The sequence below is a fragment of the Strix uralensis genome, chromosome 11, assembly GCF_047716275.1.
Source record: "Strix uralensis isolate ZFMK-TIS-50842 chromosome 11, bStrUra1, whole genome shotgun sequence".
Lineage (NCBI taxonomy): Eukaryota > Metazoa > Chordata > Aves > Strigiformes > Strigidae > Strix > Strix uralensis.
This window is the reverse complement of record NC_133982.1, coordinates 3,881,367-3,902,413: the sequence shown is the minus strand read 5'-3', so window position 1 is coordinate 3,902,413 and position 21,047 is coordinate 3,881,367. Positions and strand designations below refer to the sequence as shown.

Genomic DNA, 21,047 nt, shown 5'->3' with positions numbered 1-21,047 from the left:
CATCATGACAGTAGTATTTCAGCTGCTGGAAGGTGTGTATGCGTGGGGGAAAGCGTGAACAGTGGGCTCTGATCCTGGGAAGCAGATGTTGAGTAAATGTGACCCCAAATGGTACACTGTTGAAGAGCTGTAGGATAGGAGAGCCTTTATCCTTTTCTTAATGGCTTTGATGTTGAAACAGGGTAGGATAGTAGAGATTTTTGCTTTGTAGCTGCTTTTGAAGGAGGGAAGAAGAGGCATCATGTCTGTCTTCTGCTCTTCGGAGGTGTAGTTGTAACTTCGGTATGTAAGATGGAGTCTCAGGGACACTGTTTTTATCAGCTGCGTTAGCTTTTGATATCAGGTTGGAAGTCTTTTGATACATCAAAAGGAAAGCAGGGGCAGGGATGTTCTGAAAGAACAAATTTTCCAAGTGAGGAGGAAAGTGCCCAAGACAGTAGGTGACTAGCTAAATGGATTTGCATTGTGAGACCTTTTTGTAGAAGAAAATTAGATCATAATGTCCTGTTCTGGTTTGAATAAAGCATAAAAGAAGGTCTTAGATTGCTCTAATTTGTACAGGCTTGTTTTACATTACAAGTTTTAAAATGCCGCATTAACGAATCTATTGAGCCAAAGTGCTACTTAGTGTAGCTAAGTAGTGTAGCTACTTCCCACATTTTGTGAATTATTGTTAGCTTTGAGTACACATAGGGATCATGGTAGCTTTCCCTATAGCTTGTGTGTTTGTTTGGAAACCTAAACTAAATGTATTCTCTAACAGGCATATTGAAGACATGAGAAAATAAGAGGAAGGGGAATATAATGGACTAGAAAAGGGAAGGCGTGAATAGATGCAGTCAGTCCAAAATGTCAGCAGTAGAAGTGGGTGGAAAAAGAATTTCATTCTGGGAGGTTGGTAAAACTGACAAAGAATATATTTTAAATTTAAAAAGAGAAAATTGAACTTAAATGCCTAGAAAAGAGCTTGACAAGGATTTTGGCAATGCAGTAGGCTCCCAACAGACATCATGGCAGACCAAAGGCAGACTGAAATAATTCAGTGAAGGCATACAGCAGGAGTTTGAAAAAACAGATGCTTCAGTGCATTTTTAAAAACTGAGTAGATACCATATTGACTGATCACTCTTGAATTTTTTTTTTTTCTGGCCCAGTTAGAAAAGCTTTGTGGTGGTTAACTAGGATAATCTACCTTAGCAGGTTCAAGTTGTAAATGTAGACGTATTTTAATTCCTTTCATATTAATTCAAAACTCCTAATTAATGCTAAACTGGTTTAAATGCAGTTATAAATTGGAGTTCAGCTGCACTGTTTCTGTTTGTTTTGTTAAACTCATGCAAGTGTTGTAATGTTAAGAATCTCTTGTCTTTCCTTGATGCTAAAAATAGTATGGAATGACTGACATAAGCGTTCAAAATATTACGTGATACCTTCTTGCTTGAGGAAAATCTGAAATTAATATTACAGTCCAGATCTTAAAAGAACAATGAAGGTTGCTCCAGAGTTGGTTTGGTAAATTAGGGTTGCTTGAGTTGGAAAGGAAATGAAGGTAGGTGCCTTGATACAGGATCTGAGATTGTGAAAGACATCATGAGACTTGGAAATGGATGGTTTTGGTTTTGGTTTGTTTGGGCTTTTTTTTAAATTGTCATTACAGTAAAAGATAATCAATAGAACTGTAGTCGAGAAGGCCAAAATAAATGCTATGTAGGGATTACTTTGATCTGTGATACATAGCTTTTCGTGACACCGTGAAAGCTGGTCTCTTCTCTTGGGCACAGGACTGACAAGATTAGCCGGCCTGCTGTGTGTGCGAGGATTATCTTTTTCCCCTGAATTATTGGTGGGATGAGGGTAGCCTGGTGCTAAAAGTCCATAGTGTTACAGAAGATGGACAGATTTTAATTCCCTGTTTGAGCAGGTTAGAATCATTGTTACTGGGAGGCAATGCAGGCTGACGGAGCAAAGAATTAGAATATCCATAACATACGGTTTTGCAGTATGTTGTTAATCTTGTCTTCTGTGTTTCTGCAAGCAAGGGTGACAGATTTCTGTTTGTTGTACTTGGATTGTTGATTTCTGCTTGAGGTTTTTTAACCTGTCTATACAGATAGTTTACCTAAAGCAGCCTTTTGCAGGGAACTTGGTATTATTTCGTCCTCTCTTCTTTGCTTTCAGCATCCAAGGTTGCAAGCAGCTGACTCCCACTCTCACATTTTATAGTATTACATATGCGTATGATTTTTATAGAAGCGTGATGGCATTAATTGACATTTTGGGGGTCTAGTTTGAAATGCGAAGAACTTATATTACAGTACATAACTTGAAATGTTTCTTAGTTCTGGACTGATTCTTACGCTGTGCAGTCCGGTGTAATCTTTATTTAGAAAGGGGAGGGTATAGCAGAAAAGGATTGAAAACTATTCCAGGGAGGTTTGAGGAGAGTTAAGAGGTTGAGATCAAACAAAGCCAGGAATAAATGACACTGAGGAAAAAAAATACGTATATAAAGCAAGTCTGCTGGATTTAGCATAGTAAGAAATGTGGTAACAGGATGTACAAATTGCAGTTTTAAGCCGGATAGTCACCAAATAAGCAAACTTTTATTCTGAGTGTGAGGCATTATCCTGTTTCTCAAGTTTGTAGCTCAAGACTTGCAGTGTAGGTTCTATCAGGCAGCTTAGTTTATGCTTGTGATTCCCTTAATGACTCTAGGAAATAAATAGGAAGCTCATTATTTGGAGATGTCTTGCCATATGCAAACACTGAATAAAATGACAAGTTCCGCAGCTAACTTCTTCCTCTTGGTATGACTGCCAGCCTACATAAACAGTGAGTTCAGCAGTTAGTTGCTGTTGAGGCTTACCACTTCACTAGAAGAGAGTTGCCTTGGGGGAGTGTTTTCAAACTCCTGAAGCAGCTGAACATCTTGGTTTTGTGACTCAGCCAGTCTGCACCTGGTGTTTGGAAGTCTCCTCTGGATGGACTCTTCCCTATTTCTGTGTGTTTGGAAAGCTAAGGCTTGCCTGGTCAGGCTTCCCCCCACCTCTCTGCATTATCCTGCTGAGGGGAAGGAAAAAAAAAAACCAACAAAGTGACAAAGTGAGCAGAGCGGTTACTGTTTGCTACACTGTATATGACCCATCCCATTAGAAACAAGTGATTTTTATTTAACCTAATGGTAAAATCTGAGTGTATCTCAGACATACTGGATGACTTAGTGCAAATATAGCCAAATGGCAGGTAAAAGGATTGTCTTTGGCAGTTACTTGAACAAATAGACATTTTGGTTATACTTGAAGAGCTTTTCTTTTGTACAATTGCTCTAAATCTGCTCTAAGAGAAAAACACCTTCAGGTTGCCATTCTCTTTGTGCTTCATTTTACTTTTAAGAACTGTTTGGTGCCTGTTTGGTCTCCATAATCTAGAAACTAACACTGCCAGTTATCTCTATCTGGTTCCGTTTGGGGTGCTTGCCCTTCTGCACTTACAAGCTCCACCGCTTTGCACAGGCCTGGGGATGACCACTGGTCTCTGCTCTGACACCAGTGTTTTCAGAACTGCCCCAAAAAAGTTGCATTTCACAAAATTGTCTTCTCTCCCTTCTACTACATTTGGGTTTGTGTTTCTGTTGATGACTAGCACCCACCATACAATGCTTTAGATTTCATTCACCTTCTGGATTTCTTCTTCTAGTGTAAGTGCTATCACTTCTGATTCTTGTATTTTTGGAAGTATTTGAGTTTTATCCTATTTGTGTCAATTCTTTCTTTATGGAAAATGGTTGGGAATGATGCTTGAGTACCTGGCTATAACCATTTGGTACTGGGGAACCTTTTCTGCTTGTTGTCAAATGTGACAGTAGTATAAATGTTTTAATTTCCTTCCGTTTTGTTTTTTGTGTTCAGATTTGCTATGGTGCAACTCTCCGCGTTTTTTTTCCCCTGTAACTTTGGGAGAGGGGGCAGCATGTGGTAATGCAGCATTCCCTTCCTGGCTCTTTGCTTCCAGAAAAAAAACTGCTTGATGTAGACAGGACAGTTTGCATCTCTCCGCAGTTTTGAGGGTTTACTTTCAGACTGACTTGTTTAATTCTTAACTGACAGGTTTTTCAACACTTTACTGCAAGTTCTGTGGTGCTCAGTAGCAACTTACAGTCTCACTTAAGGATATAAGATAGTTTTAAGCAAAGCTGCGTGTTTTGGGTCTCAGACTCCCAAAGCTTCTATTTTTATCAATACGAGGATCAATTTAGTGACCCAAATCTTGAGCTATATGGAGTAAGAAAAAAAAAAAGTAGTTTTTGTTTCTAGGAGGGAAATTAGTTGGGAGAATGGAGCAAAAATGACAGGACAGAGCAAAATAGCTTTTAAGGAGCTATAAATAATGGCCAAGGCAGGACTGGTAAAAGGGCGTGGGTGAATACAGTACTGTTCAGAGTATTCTCTTTCCCTGAGCCTTCATTTCTCAAATCTTGCTTTAAGTAGCTACAATAAGGTATGTGGCTTCTTAGTACACTGTTAAGCGTCTGGAAGTTATAGTTGTTTGTCAGTAGCCTATGTTCCTGGCTTTCAGCAAAGCATTATCACATTCTCTTTTTTTTGTCCCATTATTTATGCCTCTTCTAGGCAGCAAATTAACTGCAGAGATGATTTATCCTTTTGACAGCACCTACCAAATGTTAGCCTGACATCAGCTGCCCAGTCAGTACCAGTATGAGCGTGCCTTGCTCTGCATTGCTGTTCTCCTGTTTTGGGGCCTCAGTGTGACAAAATGAGGTGGATTTATAATTCCCAAAGGGTTTACTAAATATTATGTTGTCGTCCTCTTTTTGCAAACTGAAACAGAGCTCTTGCCTCTCAGAGATAGATGGAAAACTACTAAATAAAACTTTTTTATTTCTTTGTGGAAATGTAAACTTGCTTTAAGATGGCAATGAAAACATCGCTTTTGGTTTAGGAAAACCCTCAGCAGCAAGCTCTTGAAGGCTGGCAGATCACTACGTGTTTGCCCTGTTCTTACGTTCTTGCCATGACCACCACTGTTAAAAGGCCTGCTGCAGGATAAATTCTTCCAGGGCTATTGTCTGGTCTCTAGTAAGGTGTTTTAAAAATATCTTTTAATGCTGTTGAAAAGTGACTGCACAATTGAGTGTGGTCTTTGGTTCAAGAGCATGTGAAAGACTTCTTAGTGTTGTCATCATGTTAAGTGTGACAGCTCTTTAACAATGCTGATATAAAATAGAAGGTAGTACCTTTTCACTGAGTTCAGGTAGATAATTCAAATCAGATTTTAACCAAATTGTTTAGGTCACCATTTATACTCTTCTCAAACACGCACAAAAAAATCCCTAAAATGTAATTAAACACTTTTAAATACATCTCGTGTGTGGGTCTGGATTGCCTGGTATCTTGAGTAGGCTGGACTGAGTTCTAATGATTCAGGGCTGCCTGATCTTGCCACTGACTTTTGTGTAGTACTTCTTTTCTTTTATATCTCGTCAGTTTTATAGCGAAGTCATCTCAAACCTTTGCCTTTCAAGCTTCTATCTTTCACTCCCATCAAGCTATCTGTGTAAATGTATTGTATCAGTGATGTGGTGGTACTGCTGCTGAGTTCAAAAAATCAGAAGAAATTCTGAATTAATGTTTAAAGTCTGCTTAGTGACCTGTTAGGGGGCTTCACTTGTTTCATTCTTGCAGGAGCCTTATAGCAGATACAGTTTTTGTTGTTTGTTTGTTTTTTTTTCCCCCTATAATTAGTATTGGTAGCATGGTGGTGGTGTTTTGTAAATTTTCTTTATACTGAACAAAGGAACGGGTTTCTCGCAGTATTTTATGTCAGCTCCTTTTTATGCTGCCTGCTTGAAGAGTCCAAATATGCTTGGCCCTTAATTGGATTGCTTCTTTTGCTGCAAAAGAACTAGGAGTAGGGCAGCCTACTCAAGAGGTCTCTAGGCTGTGATTAAAGCTGTAAGGCTGACTCCCTTAGCTCTAAAACCCAGAAGCTCAGAAATGGACCCTTTAACCACAACTGGCATTTCTGGAGGTTTTGTTGCCCTTCAGCACGTAATTTGTGAGGCGTGAGGGCAAAGTCAGGAGATCTGAGTGGCTCAGTTCCCTGTGATGAGCAGCCTTTGGCTGCAGGAAGGTGATTTCTGTGTGGGGGTTAGGATGCACAGTGTGGGTTGCGTTAATCTTAGCTGATACTGAACTTGAATTTCATGTTATAAATAGCTATATTTGATGCTGTAGAGGAGCTGCCCTCAGAAGTGTGTTTTTGTACTAACAATCTAAGCAGTGTCAGTAGGCCATCAAAGAAATCAAACCCCGAGTCCAGGGAAGGATCTGATTTATGATGTAACCCTGATGCAGCTGCGTGTACTGGCACAAAGCGGTGGGAAGGGCAAGGCTATTTCTGTTGGCATGTCCTATATACAAGTGGTAAGTGTTAGTAGACAGCTTGATGTGGATGTCCGAGCTAGCAAAGCTTTCCTGTGGTCAAAGGCATGCTTTAGAGTAACAGACGTGTCAAAACAGGGAGAAGCTGACCTGTGTTGTAGAAATGGCTTGGGAAAAAGTGTTATTCAAAAATGCAACGTGGAACAAGCATCTCTCAATTGGCAAAGGGGTGTAAAACTGGCAAACAAATTGTGGCATCTCTGCTGCTTGTTAATATATTTCCTTCCTGCCTTCCTCTTCCCTGGAACTGGAATGCTATAACGGTGCTCTCCTGGAGAACAGGCTGTCTTTGGGCTGTCTGTGGCTGCGTGTGTGCACTGCATAGCTTGTCTGACCAGGCAGATCAAGACCTGACCTGCTAGAGATGTGTTACTCTGAAGTTAGCCATTAGTAGGCAGTAATTCTCTCCAGTCACAGAGAGCGTAACCTTTTGAAATAAAGCATCTCTCCTCTAACCCCATCTCCTGCAGCGAGGCCAGTATTTTACATATTGTTATTAGGCAGATCTTGCGCTGTTAAAAGTTGAACTCTGATTTATATTTAAAATTGTATTGTACCTAAAACATATTACACCTTCTGCAAATAGCATTTCTTGTGCACATGGAGGAATTTTTTTTTTTTTCCCCTGAATGACTTGTTCTCAGCCCTGCCTGAGATTGCGTGACCTGTTACATAATCCAACAATTCTGCAAAGGGCATTTCTTTTAAAAGGTCATTGTATTAAAATGCTGCTTCATCAGAATGAGATGGAGCAGCTCGTACCTGCAGAATGCATAAAAGGGAAAAAAGAGGCTTGCCATTCAGTATGTGCTTCCTTTATGCTAGAGAGAAATCTAATCAGTCTCCTTTCAAACACACGTTTGTTGGATCAGGAAAGGTCAAAGCAAAATTGAGGAATACTTTAAACCTTTAGCGCTCTCTCTAATGGCATAGGCTGAGGATTTTAAATAACTAATCTGAACACCAGATATTTTTTGTTATCCTCACCAACATTTTATAGTGCTTTCAGTATTTTTAAGATGCAAATGTAGTGGTCTTAAATTTTTTGACATCTCTAGCATGTAGGCTTCAGTTGCTGTGTTGTATGTGAACACTGGACACATTTAAATTCCTGTCTATTGTAACTCTGCATTTCTGTGTTGGGAAGCTGAATTACTTCCCGCTTATTTCCAGGGAGTGGGTTCCTAGTTATTAACGACTTACTTTTTGGCAATATATGAGAGCCTCTTCTGCTCCTCCTTTAGAGAGATTCTTATATATTCCTTAGCTGCAACAATAATATTTCTGTAGTGACTTTAAAAAAGTAATTAAAACTAATAAATGCTGGCTTATTTAGTTTTTTTTTTCTCCCTGCATGGATGACTGTAAGTCTTTTTGTCCCTAAGTTGTGCCAGGGAGAAGCAAAAATGGAAAGAACAGGATAATAATGTTTGCCTTTTCTGAGGATGATGCCAATTTAATTTTTGGAAAAACGCTTGAGAAAGTAGTCTACAAATTCTCCATGGAAGGAAATCTCTTGCCATAAATGCTTCTTGATGTGCTCAAACTGGCTTCCTGACAGCATGTGCTCTTCAGAACAACCAGGCATGCAAAAGCAGCATTTGCCACACAATTACATAGATTTGAAAAGGCTTGGTGTAGCATCCTGCGCTACGCCAGCGTCAGGCAAGCAACAGTCCCAGCTCCTTCGGGTGATTAGGTCGGGTGCCTGATACCAACAGCCAGTTTGAGTGTTTGTTCTGTAAGTGTCTGTAGATAAGGGGATTTTTGCCTTTGGATTAGAATAGTTTATAGCTCAAGGTCTTACTAGAGGGAGAGCATGGATGCTTAATGAACCTGATTACCACTTGCATGTCTGCTCTGAATCCCTAATCGGTTGACTAGGGAATGAAAACTGCCTTAAGTCACTTGACTCTTGCAGCAGTCCTCCAACGCCCAGCCCTTCAGTTCATAGTCAGCCCAGGGCAACGTTTTCTAGTCATGTATGTAGCACTCAGGAACCTGATGATGACAAGCCTCTTTGGGTTTTAAGATATTTTAATATTAAGACTGGTGTGTCTTCTGCTGGAATTGCCCTCAATTGAGATGCGTGTCCTCTGTGAGGAACAACTTGCTGTTTTCCTGGAATCGCTCAAATGGCTTTGTCATCCACATTTAATTGCTGTTATGTAAGTTGTTGGTCTACGTGAACTGCCAAGTGACGTTACCCAGACTTGCCTTTTTTAAAGCACGTGATTGAAATGGTACATAGCTAAACATAATTCTGTTTAGGATGTTGTCTTCTGTGCTACTTGCAGTGCATGTGAGCTACTTCAGAGGTGGCTAGGAGTAGTTCTTGACTGATGTCCTTTAATATTTTCTTTGAAACATGAAGAAATGTGCTTTTTTTAAGGCACTGAACAACTGCACGGACTTGCTGTTGATCCAGATACCATTAGCTGTTTCACAGGCAAGTTAACACATGCTTCAGATTGATCAGAGCTGGCTTCATAATGACTGTGCCAATCTATTGTTTGTTTGGAGAGTGTTAGTCCAGGCGTTATAAGTGAATGAGGGACTTTCCTATACCTCCTATAGAAGTGAATGCTTTGATACCATGTCTGCAATGATATGTAAAAATGTCTCTCCAACCAGGATGTCTGAAGCAGAGAGAATCACTTTAATACATAAACTCACAGGGCAGAGAGGCTTGGAGCATCCTAGTTTATGCTCCTTCAACTCCTCTAAGTGGATGGGCTTAAAACAAAAAGCAGACTTTGATAAGGAAGAAGCTATAAATTGAAGATAAAGCTTGCACTCAGTAGAAAATGAGCTATGATAGAGACTGCAGAACATGCTTTAGGGACAAGCTTGTGCAAAAATAGCATCTTTTTACCCCATGTCTGCTCCTCACGTGTCATCTGAATAGTTTATACATGCAAACCACTGCTTTAGTTATCAGCATGTTTGTCCTTTGCAGGAAGATACAGGAATTGGCAAGTTAGAGATCTTTAACAAAGAGAGCGATTTGATATCAAGCTTTGCTTACTGTTTTAAAGTGGAATGTATTTCAGTTTTGTTTCGTTTTTCCAGTAACTAAGTGAAATACCAAGTTTCCCAGCTGTTTGTAAAAGACCTAAGTCACTGTTCCAGTTACTTCTTCAGACTGCGCTCTTTTATAGCACCAGAGAACTAGAAGAACTTTGTTCTTTCCAGCTAAAAAATTAGGAAGAAAGATCTGCGAATTCCTACAATTCAAAATGTGGCTATAGCCAGCAGGCTGACATCAATATGGAGCTAAAATGAGGGAATAGATGTTAATTTCTTGTTCTGACTATTCTTCTCTTGCTGATATTCCAGACTCAAATCTATTTGCATGTCTTCTGCCATATGGTATCAAACATACAGGTATGGGTTTGTTGCAAGAGTAGAAGAATTGTAAACACTGTCCACAGCTCATGAAATTGTGTGTGAATAGGAGAGAGATGTCTGGAGAAGGTTTCTGAACCAAAACAGTTTATATAATGAGAATGTATTTGGGGTGAAAGTAATTTCCTGAAATTGGAAGTACGTAGCTGTAATTGCTATGACACGCCAATGTCTTTTCTATCCAGTAATATTTCTATGAACCATGGATTGATGCATTTTTTCAGTGAATTATGGTTACTGAGGTCAGTTTTTGCACAATAAAAGCGACCATAAAATGATAGTTACACTTGAAAGTCATTGCGGTGTGAAGTTGAGCATTGCTTTTTTTATTCCAAGGAAACTCTTGAATAAAAGCATCCATGGTGTGAATGTACGTGGGAGAAGATGAATAGATAGCTTTAGGGCCTTAACCTGATCTAAGGGTTTACGTTTTGGGGAGGTAGTTGTACCAGAGGACCTTCAGAAATCCTTTCCAGTCTGAATTCTCTGATTTATAACCCAGAAGCTGATCCTGTGTCCTTTGTCCATCCGTCTGTGCCGGTAAGTCACATGGGGCATATTTCCCCAGTGAAAGCTATGAAACTATTTATTTAAGGACTCTCTGAATTTTACTTCAAACGAATGAAATTAGTTTGTCCATAAATCTTTTTGCATGTCAAACTAAGCAAGGTTTTCTAAATGCGCAGAGAAATGAGGAATGTTGGCCTGAATCCAGAAAACGTTAATCCTCATGTCTTCGGACCTGGAGAAAGTAATCCTCAGGTTTCCCTCTCTGTGAAATGAATCGAATGCTACATCATGGGCTCATGCATTTTATATGATGCTCTCTGGGTAATGTTTTCTGCTGTAGCAAGTCATAACCTACCTTCAGCTATATATAAAGCTGCAAGATGAGATTGCAGGAATTATTCATGTATTCGTCCAGTTTTCAGTACGCTTATAGACTCATCTGGATATCTGATACACATGTCAAAGTGCTCTTTTTAAAGCTGCTTCTGTAGTTGGCTAAAGAATAGGGCAAAACAGACCAAGAAAATTAATGTCAGTTTTTAGTTTATGGAACTGGTGCGGTGCATTTTGGGGACTATAGCCAAAGGTTGTGTGATGTGGCATGTGATGGTTCTGGGCACTGTGGCAGTGGGTGAATCATAACCCAGCAAAGAGAACAGGGAGGTGCTGCAAAATTTAAACCCAGCTCTTATCAGTGAAGTGATTTCTTATCAGTGGTATTAAAAATCATGCTCTCTAGTGAGAAAAGAATGGGAAACCATCAAACCTACTAGCTCATAGGTGAAAACAGGCAGGATGCTTTAGTGCTTTCCATGGAATTGAGGTATCTTCACCCTTCTCCAGCTGTGTGCCAGCTGTCACCTTTTTTGTAGATTTGACTAATTTCAGATACTTTGGTTTAGAAAAGGTGAGCATTGGAAAAAAACTAAACATTAATTAGGTTGCCTTTTTTCCCCTCTTAAATGAAGTAAAAATGCAATACTTTGACAACGTGATGGTGGGTTTTTTTCTGCCCTCAAAAAATTTATCACTTAATTAACACCCTTCGGTGAAGAAGATAAAGGTGTTAATTAGAGTACCAGTTTAAGTAGCAGACACCTGGTACTCAGGTTTTCAAAGCCCCGATGATGGGTGCAGTAGGAAAATGGAGAGGGGAGAGGAGGGCAGCCTCTTACTGTAGTTTTCTTTGATATTCTGATGAAAGTTATAAGTGAGACTGTTGCCATGTAATAAAGGTGAAAATAAGCTAAAGTGAGGGCAGAGCAAAGCCAGCTGAGGAGCGCAGCGTGGACTGCCCAAGATCGTCTGTGCTTTCATATTTTAATGAAGTCTTTACAGCTAGCACTTAGTTTCATCCCCTTTCCTGAAACTGCAATAGGTCTGGTCATTCCCTTGAGCTTCAGCCACACTTTGAAACCCCTGAGACCCTGGTATCAGGACCAGACTTCCCTTGGAAGAAGGTGGTTGTCTCTGAGATGGTACAAATGCAGCCTTTCAGGAGAAGTGTTTGCATCTGGTTAGATTATATTCTTCCCTTTTGTATCCTCATAACTGCAGTTTTTTTCTTAATTCCACTACAGAAGATCAAGCAATTTATCTAGTTGCTCTGAAGCATGTGCCAGTGGTTTTATTTTACCTGTGCAGACCTTAGGGTACTTGGAAAAGATGGAAGATTATTTTTTTTTTAATTAAAAAAAATCAGACTGCATAATCCGGAATACCAATTAAGAAAAAGGTGTGAAAACAGTCTAATGAAGAGACCTCACTGAAAGCTTCAACCCTAATGCCTATTTTTGGTGGCAGAACTTCAATACCAAGGGTGATGACATTCAGTATCTCACCTGGAGCATTTTGCATAACACTGATCTATAGAACGTATAAAACTTCACTTTGGCAAAGATATTTGACTTTTTGCTATTCCATTTAGGAAAGGCATCCCTGAAGGCATGTATTTACAAAAACAAATAACTCTATATTAATAAGGAAATTTTTAATGGGTTTTCAGAGGCAAAGAAAAACAAAAAAAAGGGCTATCTTAGCTCTATTTTATTCAGTCTATAAATAAGTGGAATTGCAGGCAAAGCTCTCAATCAGTGGACAGAAATAAATTCTCCAGAACTGTGCTAAAGGCCTGAGAGCAGTGGAGAAGCAGTGACATGCAGACAGGTGGTGGGCTAATAGGACAAATAGGAAACAGCCTCCTGCTGTGTATGTGATGGTTTTCATTGTAAATATAGACAATCTGTAAAGCGTTCAGTCCCTAAGCAGCCTACGCTTAACCTGTGTTTTGTGGATTCATACTGAAAATCAGGTTTATTTTTGCACTGGCTTTGCAAACTCTATTTTGAGCTTTGAACCGTGTTTTCTTCATATAAGTGTAATTGACCACAAGATAAAGATGGATCGGGATAGGATAGGAGAGTTATCTCGCTTGATGGAGATGTGCACTGCTTTGCCCCCCGACTATAAAATTGCTTTGTTACAGTTATATTCCTTGTGGTTGAAAATGTCCTTGGAAATACACTGCGTTTCCTTCATTTGGGTCACCTCTGCATGTTCTTGGGCGTGTGTCCTGCTTTGAACCTCTCTGAACAGCCCCTTGTGCACTTGGGCTTCATAGCTTCTTGTTTCCTGATCTTTGCAGGCTTTTTTCAAGAGAGTCTCCTCTTGCTATTTGATGTTGATGGTCTTGTGCTTGTTTTCAGCTTTAATCTTCATGCTTGATATACATAAAGCCGAGATAAATTAGTTTGTTCTATGTTATTACAGCTTTTTGCAGTACCTGCATTTCATTTAAACCTGGTTGTTTCTGTCTTTGCTGGGACTGGTTTAACACTTCCTTTCCTCAGCTAGCATTACCTATGTTTTCTTAAGGCAAAATGCAGCTTTATTTTTTTAAACCCCTTTCTTTAGACCAGACTTTAACTTGAGGAGATTGATATTCTCCCTCCTTTGCTTCTCCAGTGCCATTGTCATTGATTCCTTTGCAAGCTGCTGCATCTTGTGTTAAATTTCAGTAACAAAAGGATATTTAAATCAATAGCACAATCATTTCTGCAGGTCAGGGATGATTTTTTTCATGTACTGCTTTCTATATATTCTTAGACTGGTAGATTGCTGCTAGCCTATTTTATAATAACTGTTCATCTCTCTATCAAGATCCTATTTTGTGTGTTGATTCTAGCAGGCAAGGAAATTGGGAAGTTCTTTGGTCGTTGCAGTAGTGGTTTTAAGCTATTTGGGGGGCGGTCCAGCCAAGGTGGAACACAAGCTGCTCTACAGGCTTCAGAAGTTGGTCAAAATTACAGTTAAATATTTCCCACATGCTTCTAATATGTATAAATTTCTAGTTGTATGCTGTATTTAATCCTACAGTTACATGATCACATCAGCAAGAGGGGAAGCCTTGTTCTGTCTCCCACCTGCACTTCTTCCAGAGGTACTTGGTTACCGACTTCTCTGGCTTTGGTCAGTGAGGGAAATAGCTGCAGTTGGAAAGGGTGCTGCTGCCGTGTGAGGTTGGAAGGGGTATTACTAGTATGTAAAGCTGTGATTCATTTATATGCCAAAGCTGGAATGTAGCTTGGCTTGGCCTTGCTTGCTTTTGGCCAACAGGTAGCTCATAAATACCGACAAAAGAAAAATTAATCTGAAAAGGTGTCTTTCATGGATAAAGCCTCATTAATGAAAACAGATTGCTCAAGAGCAGTAAAGCTAGGCTTTTGCACTCATTTGAACTCACCATCTTTAGGCTTCTTGTCCACTCTCCTCTTCTGAACTCTACATTTGTCTAATATGGAGCTTTTCCAGCTTTCTGGCTCTGGGAGTCTGCTGTACGCGTTTCTCTTGCTGCATATGGAAATTTTTGGTTGCCCTTTTGAATAGCTCTTAGCTTCTTCCCCACTCCCAGTTCAAGTGCACCTGTCTTTCAAAATGCATTTTGTTCTTAAACTGGATTTAGTGGTTCTTCACTACAATACAAATTTTAACATACAGAGCTTGCAAACGTGAAGAGCTCTGCTGCACACTGGATTTCATCAGTCTTCAGCAGAATTGTATGTGGAGACTAATTTGTTTTCCTAATTTTAGAGCATTAATCAACTGCTTTCCATACCTTTATCCTCACAATTGGTGGATGAGATCAAATCTTCAATAAACAAACATCACTCCAGAAGTGATTTAATGTTATTGCTGCTTGTTCTTCAGTCTGTCCTTCAGGTAGATAACCATCTAATAACCAAAAAAAAAAAATTGGTTGGAAACATAATCGTGTACTTAAATAGTTACACTTTCTAGACAATTGTGTGTTATCTTTCTTGCATTCTGGTATATCGTGAAAGCTTGTAAATACCTTGTGAGGGATATTTAACAGTAGGTTTTCCCTTGTTCTTTTATGCATGATAGCAGTTAGCATTAAAAATATCCAAAACCTGAACAACTCTCTACCTCAGACACCTTTTTCTTTTAATGTGGGGAAACTCACTGTGTAACAGAATAACTCATGACTGTAATGAAATAAATACAGCTGTCAATATAATGAAAATTTACTTGTATCAAAACTTCATAAGAATATTTTCTTGTAAGTACTTGAAGGTGCTTATTCCTATTGTATTTGACATTAGGGATTCACTTAAGATTTGGGCTATTCTGCTACTTCCCATGGGTCTGTGTGATCTTAAGGTATGATCTATGGATTATTGCCTCCTTCCTCCACGCTCCCAAGAGCCCTGACCTTTGCAAGAGCTTTTAAATGTTGGCTGCAGTTTTGCTCTGCTGTTCTGTACAGGGCTGACACTTGTAAACTGAAGCTGAAAATTATTATTGCAACCAGTGCTTCCTACGGTTTACACATTGGAAAATAAGACAGCTATAAATTACAAATAAGGGCAGGTTTTCAGTTTTAAACAGATAATCACTTTAACAAAACCTTGACCTCTTGGCTTGATCTGTTTGTATTTTGGTACGTATTTGTTCTTTTGATGCTCCAGTCTCTAGAATTGTGCAGAACACAGTAATAACAAGGCAGCAAGTACTGTGCTTGGAAAAGACCAAGTAAGGAAACTGTTGGGTTCCAAAAGCCTCTTATGTAAGCAATGAAATCTGTATAGTGTCATTTTCTGTTTGGTTTTGAACAATTATGGAAATCACTGACAATTGCCAAAAAGCAGGAGTACTTCGGTTTCCAGACTCCTGTTGTGTTACAAAGAGCATTCTCTGTAATATTTAGCCTCTTTTTTCCTTTAAACATGTCGTCTTGGTACTGGCAGAATTCAGCTCTTTCTGCAGCTTCTGGCTAGATATTGGAAATGACCCCCTGGCAGATGTACAGTGGCTGGAAGCATCGCCTCAACTTACCGATGCTGTTTGATGTATTGCCTTTGCTATTTCTGAACAACTGAAAAAACCTGAGACTTGTGTAGAGTTTTCAATGGCACTGCCAGTCCTTTATAATGCAGTTTTTATTAAATTTGTATATGGAAGCTCTTCTACCATCTTCATTCCCGTTTGCCCTTCCAGGAATTTATTCTAACCTGGAATGCCTTTCTAAAGAGCACTTTTCATCTCTTGGTGGGGTGGGGAGGGCCACCAAATCCAGTTTGTGTTTTTTCTTTGCCATCATGATGGAGTTATATGTGCTGCTGACATGATTACTCGGATGAAGATAGAGTGTTGCATTGAAATATGTCATAATTTGAGACGTCGTTTTCCAAGAGGTTTTGAAACTGATGGAAACATAGGGTTTTTAAAACTTAAAACCTGGAGAATATTTACTAAAGAGACCTTTTGATGCAGTTGTCCAGTTTAATCTTTTTAAATTATTTTTAGGCTTTGTGCAAAAGTTATAATACTTTTAACAGCTTAGTGAATGCTGAATCAGATTGAAAACTGAAAGCTTTTGACAGTTTGTTTTAATCAAATTACTGATACTCCTTTTAATAAGAGGATTTACTGTATTCTTTCATACCACATATGTCTATTGTGTAGCCTGAGCAGCAGTGCAGCTCATGGTTATTTGAAAACGATTACACCCCTTCATCCCTGCCACAAAGGCTAGGTAAGAAGCCTTTCTTGCAGAAATGGTTGCTTAGTAGCCAGAACAGCTGGAGAAGTAGGATTGAATTGCAGCTTTAGGGTTTTGGGTCACTTGGCCTTTGACTTCAGGGATGCATTTCGTGGTAGGGGAATTAGTTCATCATCTTTGTGCATCAGTGTTTAGTGGAAACTGGGAACCTGTAGAAGGGGGATTGTTTTCTGAGCAGTCTTCCCTGAGCTACTGTCATCTCTTCGGTTGTGAATGGTGTTTCAATATTATGATGGAAGGTATGGAGAAAAAGGCTGTAGTATAGGAGAGAGGACCACTAAGATTTGGAAAGAAGCTAGCCTATGCCATATGCTACTGCTTTAGCCTATTGTGTCTAGTAAACCACGCTGAGCTAGATGCCAATCTTGCTCTCTGATTTATGCCTCTATGGGAATACAAAGTCTTCCTCGTTCAGCGTCCCTTGGAATGGGGACAGTCCAGCAGAGCAAGATCATAACCCGGTCTCCTGTGTTACCTCAAGCAGCAGTGTGAAAACAGTGTGATCCTTGTTAACCTCAAGAAAAAACAACGGTGGTCTTAGTGCAGTTTGTAACTGTAATTAGGGCACTTCTAGTGCTTTTTCCTCTCTCTCCCTGCAGCAATGGATTATTTGCTGTGGTATTTCTACTGAGTGTAGAGCTCACCTCCTTTAGTGCTGGAGTACGAGGCTGGAGAATCCTTGTCAAATGAATTTGTAATTGAAACCATTTCTGAGGTTAGTATTTTTTTACTTCTGAGTGTTTGTTCTTGTAGCTGTTACTTGCAGCTATGGCACAGTTACTCTTCAAACAGGACTATGCCATCAAGGAACAGTTTCTCTGTGTGCTCTAGAGACTCTTGGTCTTGTTTTCTTGCCCAAGTGATTATTTAGAGATGCATCTATAGTGGAGACTTCCCATGTAATTGTCTGTCGAACAGTGAAACAAACAGTTATATATACATTCATGAGTGTGGTCAGATGATGCGCGGAAGGGGGAAGAATTGCATCAGAAATTTTTCCAAGGCTTTTAAGTCCACCTTTCCATTTTCTAAAATCCGTCGAATTCTTTCAATCCTCTTCCTGAAAATAAGCCGTGAATTTGAGGAGAGGGATGAAACAATCTGAGTTTTATCAGCTGTGTGGCCCTATTAACTGTGCTTGCTGATGAGAAGTCCTGCTGCCCAGGGAACACAGCAATATGACGGGTTTTGCTGCATAATCTGTCTGGCCAGCTGTATTCTAATCTTTTAGTTTTGGGGGGGCCTGGCGGGGGAAGAGACCAGTTTAAAGGCAACACTGTTCTCAATAGATACCTTTGAAAATAGGATTGAAGGACAATTTAGTATGTCTGTGCTTTTAACACAGCTCTGAAGCTGGTAAGTATTGAAGGATTTCGTGCCATAATAAGGATATTTTGGCCTGATCACAAATGTCAGCATGGCATCTCGTTTCAGAAGGCAAAAATCGTGTGGTTTGTTGAAGTACCTTTGATGCTGTCCGTTTCCGAACTAACAAAATGATCTTTTGGCCTGTGTGTGTATATACCACTGAAATTCCCTTTACCTTAGAAGGTTGTGAGACTGGAGCTGTGGTGATCCAGCTACTTCAGGAAAGTAGGTCACTTGTATCTTGGGGGAATTCCCTGCCTCTGAAGGCCAAAATAGATGGAAGAAAAGGTCAAATCAGAGTTCACAGTTGCAAGCTGTGTAGGGCAGAAGGTTAGGGTTTTACCCTTTTTTTTCCCCTGTAGATAGGTCATATAAAGCAAGAAAACTCTTCAGAGAAAAGACGTCTGGCCATGAACACTTAATACTTGCCAATTACAAGGTCCACACAACCAAAAAAGGCTTGAACACCCCTCAGTCTGCTCAACGGCGTGGAGGTACCTCCTCGCTGGTGTGCGTTGCAGCCTGTGGCTTCCCAAGTACAGCTGCCACGGGTGGATCCCCTGGAGCGACGAGGAAAAGCACCTCGTGCCGTGAAGCCGTGCCTCCTGTGAATACTCTGAGCAGAGTGTGCTGCTCTCAAACTGTCGACCTCCACCCGCAAGTGCTCCGTGTTGTGTTTTCTCAATGAAAGTTCTGTTATTGTAGATGCTAATGTCTTAATCTAATTCTTTGTTTTCTGCACCTCATTGCTTTGTTCTTGATAAGATCTTTTGTTTTCTGCTGCTCTGTCACTGCATTTCTGCTGCCCCTCCCTCTAGCTGGGTTTGTCAAGTCGCCCATGTCAGAAACTAAACTCACGGGGGACGCCTTTGAACTGTACTGTGATGTGGTTGGGAACCCCACTCCAGAGATCCAGTGGTGGTATGCTGAAGTCAACCGGGCTGAGTCTTTCAAACAGCTTTGGGATGGCGCTCGGAAGCGCCGTGTCACCATTAACACTGCCTACGGGGCGAATGGGGTGAGTGTGCTGAGAATAACCCGCCTTACCTTGGAAGACTCTGGGACTTACGAGTGCAGGGCCAGCAACGATCCCAGGAGGAATGACTTGAGGCAAAATCCCTCCATAACGTGGATTCGAGCCCAGGCTACTATAAGCATCCTTCAGAGTGAGTCCGGCACCCTACAGTAGTGGTACTGTAGTATCTAGAGGCAGTCTAGTGACCCTTTCCCTCCTGTTACCCTGATAAAACCCTCCGCTACCTTGCCCTGATGTCTTGAACCCCCTAGACTGCTCCTCCGCCTGTAGTGCTGACGTTGTCTGCCATCTGTGTCTCTTCTCCTTAGGATCAAAGGACTTGGGAAAATCTGTGCATCTGTTTTATAGCTTCTGTGTGAAAACAAGCCCAGTGTGGAATTTGTGTTTCTTCCCTACCCCCTTTAGTTTTGTAGTAGGTTTCCAGTCACCCTAATGCTATCTTCTCCATGAGTGCCTTTACATTTGATTTCTGTGTTCTTCCCAGGTCTAACCGTTTTGTTTTTATTTCTCCTGTTCTCTTGAAATTTCTCTGAATGCCTTCTTACATGGTTTTGCTTGCATATATGCTTCTGTACAAATCCTTCCCTTTCAGTTATGTGTGACCTTTAAATGTTTAGATTTTTCCATGAAGTCGTGGTGTTTATTTTCCTTTCTGAACAGCACCGTTTTCCTAATGAGTTCTCTGATGCAGCAGCACTGAGCCGATGCAGCTGCTATTAATCCAGCCTATGAAGGGAGGGAGGGGAATATCCTCCCCCCGGTGTTGAACTAATAACTTTAGCTAAATGACTTTTGGCTGAGAATTCAACTTTTGGCAGCAGAAAAGCTTTCAATAGCAGAGAATATGGTTGCCCCAAAATCGCTTTTTGTTCTTTATTATTACAAGATAATAAAGTGTTCAGCTCGCTTCTAAAGCAGTCCCAGCCAAGTTTAGAAGTTTGTATTGTCAGAGTCAGTAGAGGAAAAAACCCTGTTTTATTTTGTGTGAGATGCAAAACTCCTGCATTTGCTAACCAGATGAAGCGAATCTCTAATGAATTATAGGTAGGGTGAATTAAATCTGCAACGCGAGCCTGGTGCGTGGAGGTACAGGAGAACTTGCGTTCTCTGTGATTTTTCAATGTCCTAAGGTGACAAAGAGCAGAGAATAGGTGTTGCCTTGCTATTGTGCTCTGTGCATAAATAAACCTTCTTTGTACCACTTTGAGTGTTGTCTGAGTACAAAAATGTCAAACTCTGTAATTATGTCTCGGTTATGTTTTTGGATGCCTTTAAAAAAAACCCAAAAAACAAACCACACAAAACCCCAAACTCTCCCTAAAGAGTGGTGCTGCAGTCGGCACTGCTGGATCAGAGAACTTCCCTCTGGAAAATGGAAACAACATTGATGTATGTGGAAAAATAGCCAGTGAACCCCAATGATGTGGATTGACTTGAAAATTTAAGTGGTATTGGGTGGTTCAGCTGAAACCTGCTCACCTTGCAGTCCTCATGCTTGATTTCTCCTTTGTCCTTTGAGGTCCCAAAGGACTCAGATGGGTAGATAGCTTGCATGACCTACAACAGCAAGAGCTGTGTAATTTTAGGAAACAACACTACCTTAAGACAAAGCTAAAAAATTTGTCTTCTAGGGAGTAATGTTTCCTGGAAATCCCCTCTGCCCCTGTTCAGACCTTTAGTTTTTCTTGAGTGTGGCAAGTCTGTGTTCCTGTGCTTCTCTCTTTGTGTCCAACCAATTTTAATAACCTACTGAGGGAGAAAATCCTTTTCATATGAAAAGTCGTCATTGGGGAATGAATTACTGTGAAGATGTCTCCATATGGAAAGTGGGTTTTTCCTCTCTCAAGCCATTGATACTAACCTGATCCAGGGATTGAAGTTTAACCTCTCATCTTCCTCCCCAGTTAACATCATCTTGTTGCATCTGGTGCTACTAATTCTGGAGTGTGTATCGTGACTTCATTGCTAAGTGCCTTGTGCCAGGGATAATTCTTCTGCTTTTGTGTTTTACTCATGGAGGGGGAAATGTTGAACCAAATACTTTAATGCTTTTATTCTGTAATATTGTGTATGTTAAGAGATCTGACCCAGCTACTGCTTGGGGAACAGACCACTTGGACATCAAACTCCTGTGTGACCATGCTGGAAACAGAGATAAGGGTGGGAATCAGGTTTCCAAGCT

General features: G+C 40.3%; 1 protein-coding gene across 3 annotated transcripts in view; it reads left to right on the top strand.

The window, feature by feature from the left end:
• NPTN (neuroplastin) overlaps positions 1 to 21,047 on the top strand; it is a 59,049-nt gene that overhangs the window by 6,465 nt on the left and 31,537 nt on the right. For all 3 annotated transcript variants that reach the window (XM_074879871.1, XM_074879870.1, XM_074879869.1), the window contains exon 2: positions 18,648 to 18,995. In XM_074879871.1, the coding sequence (XP_074735972.1) occupies positions 18,648 to 18,995 (348 nt within the window). The remainder of the gene's footprint in view (positions 1 to 18,647; positions 18,996 to 21,047) is intronic.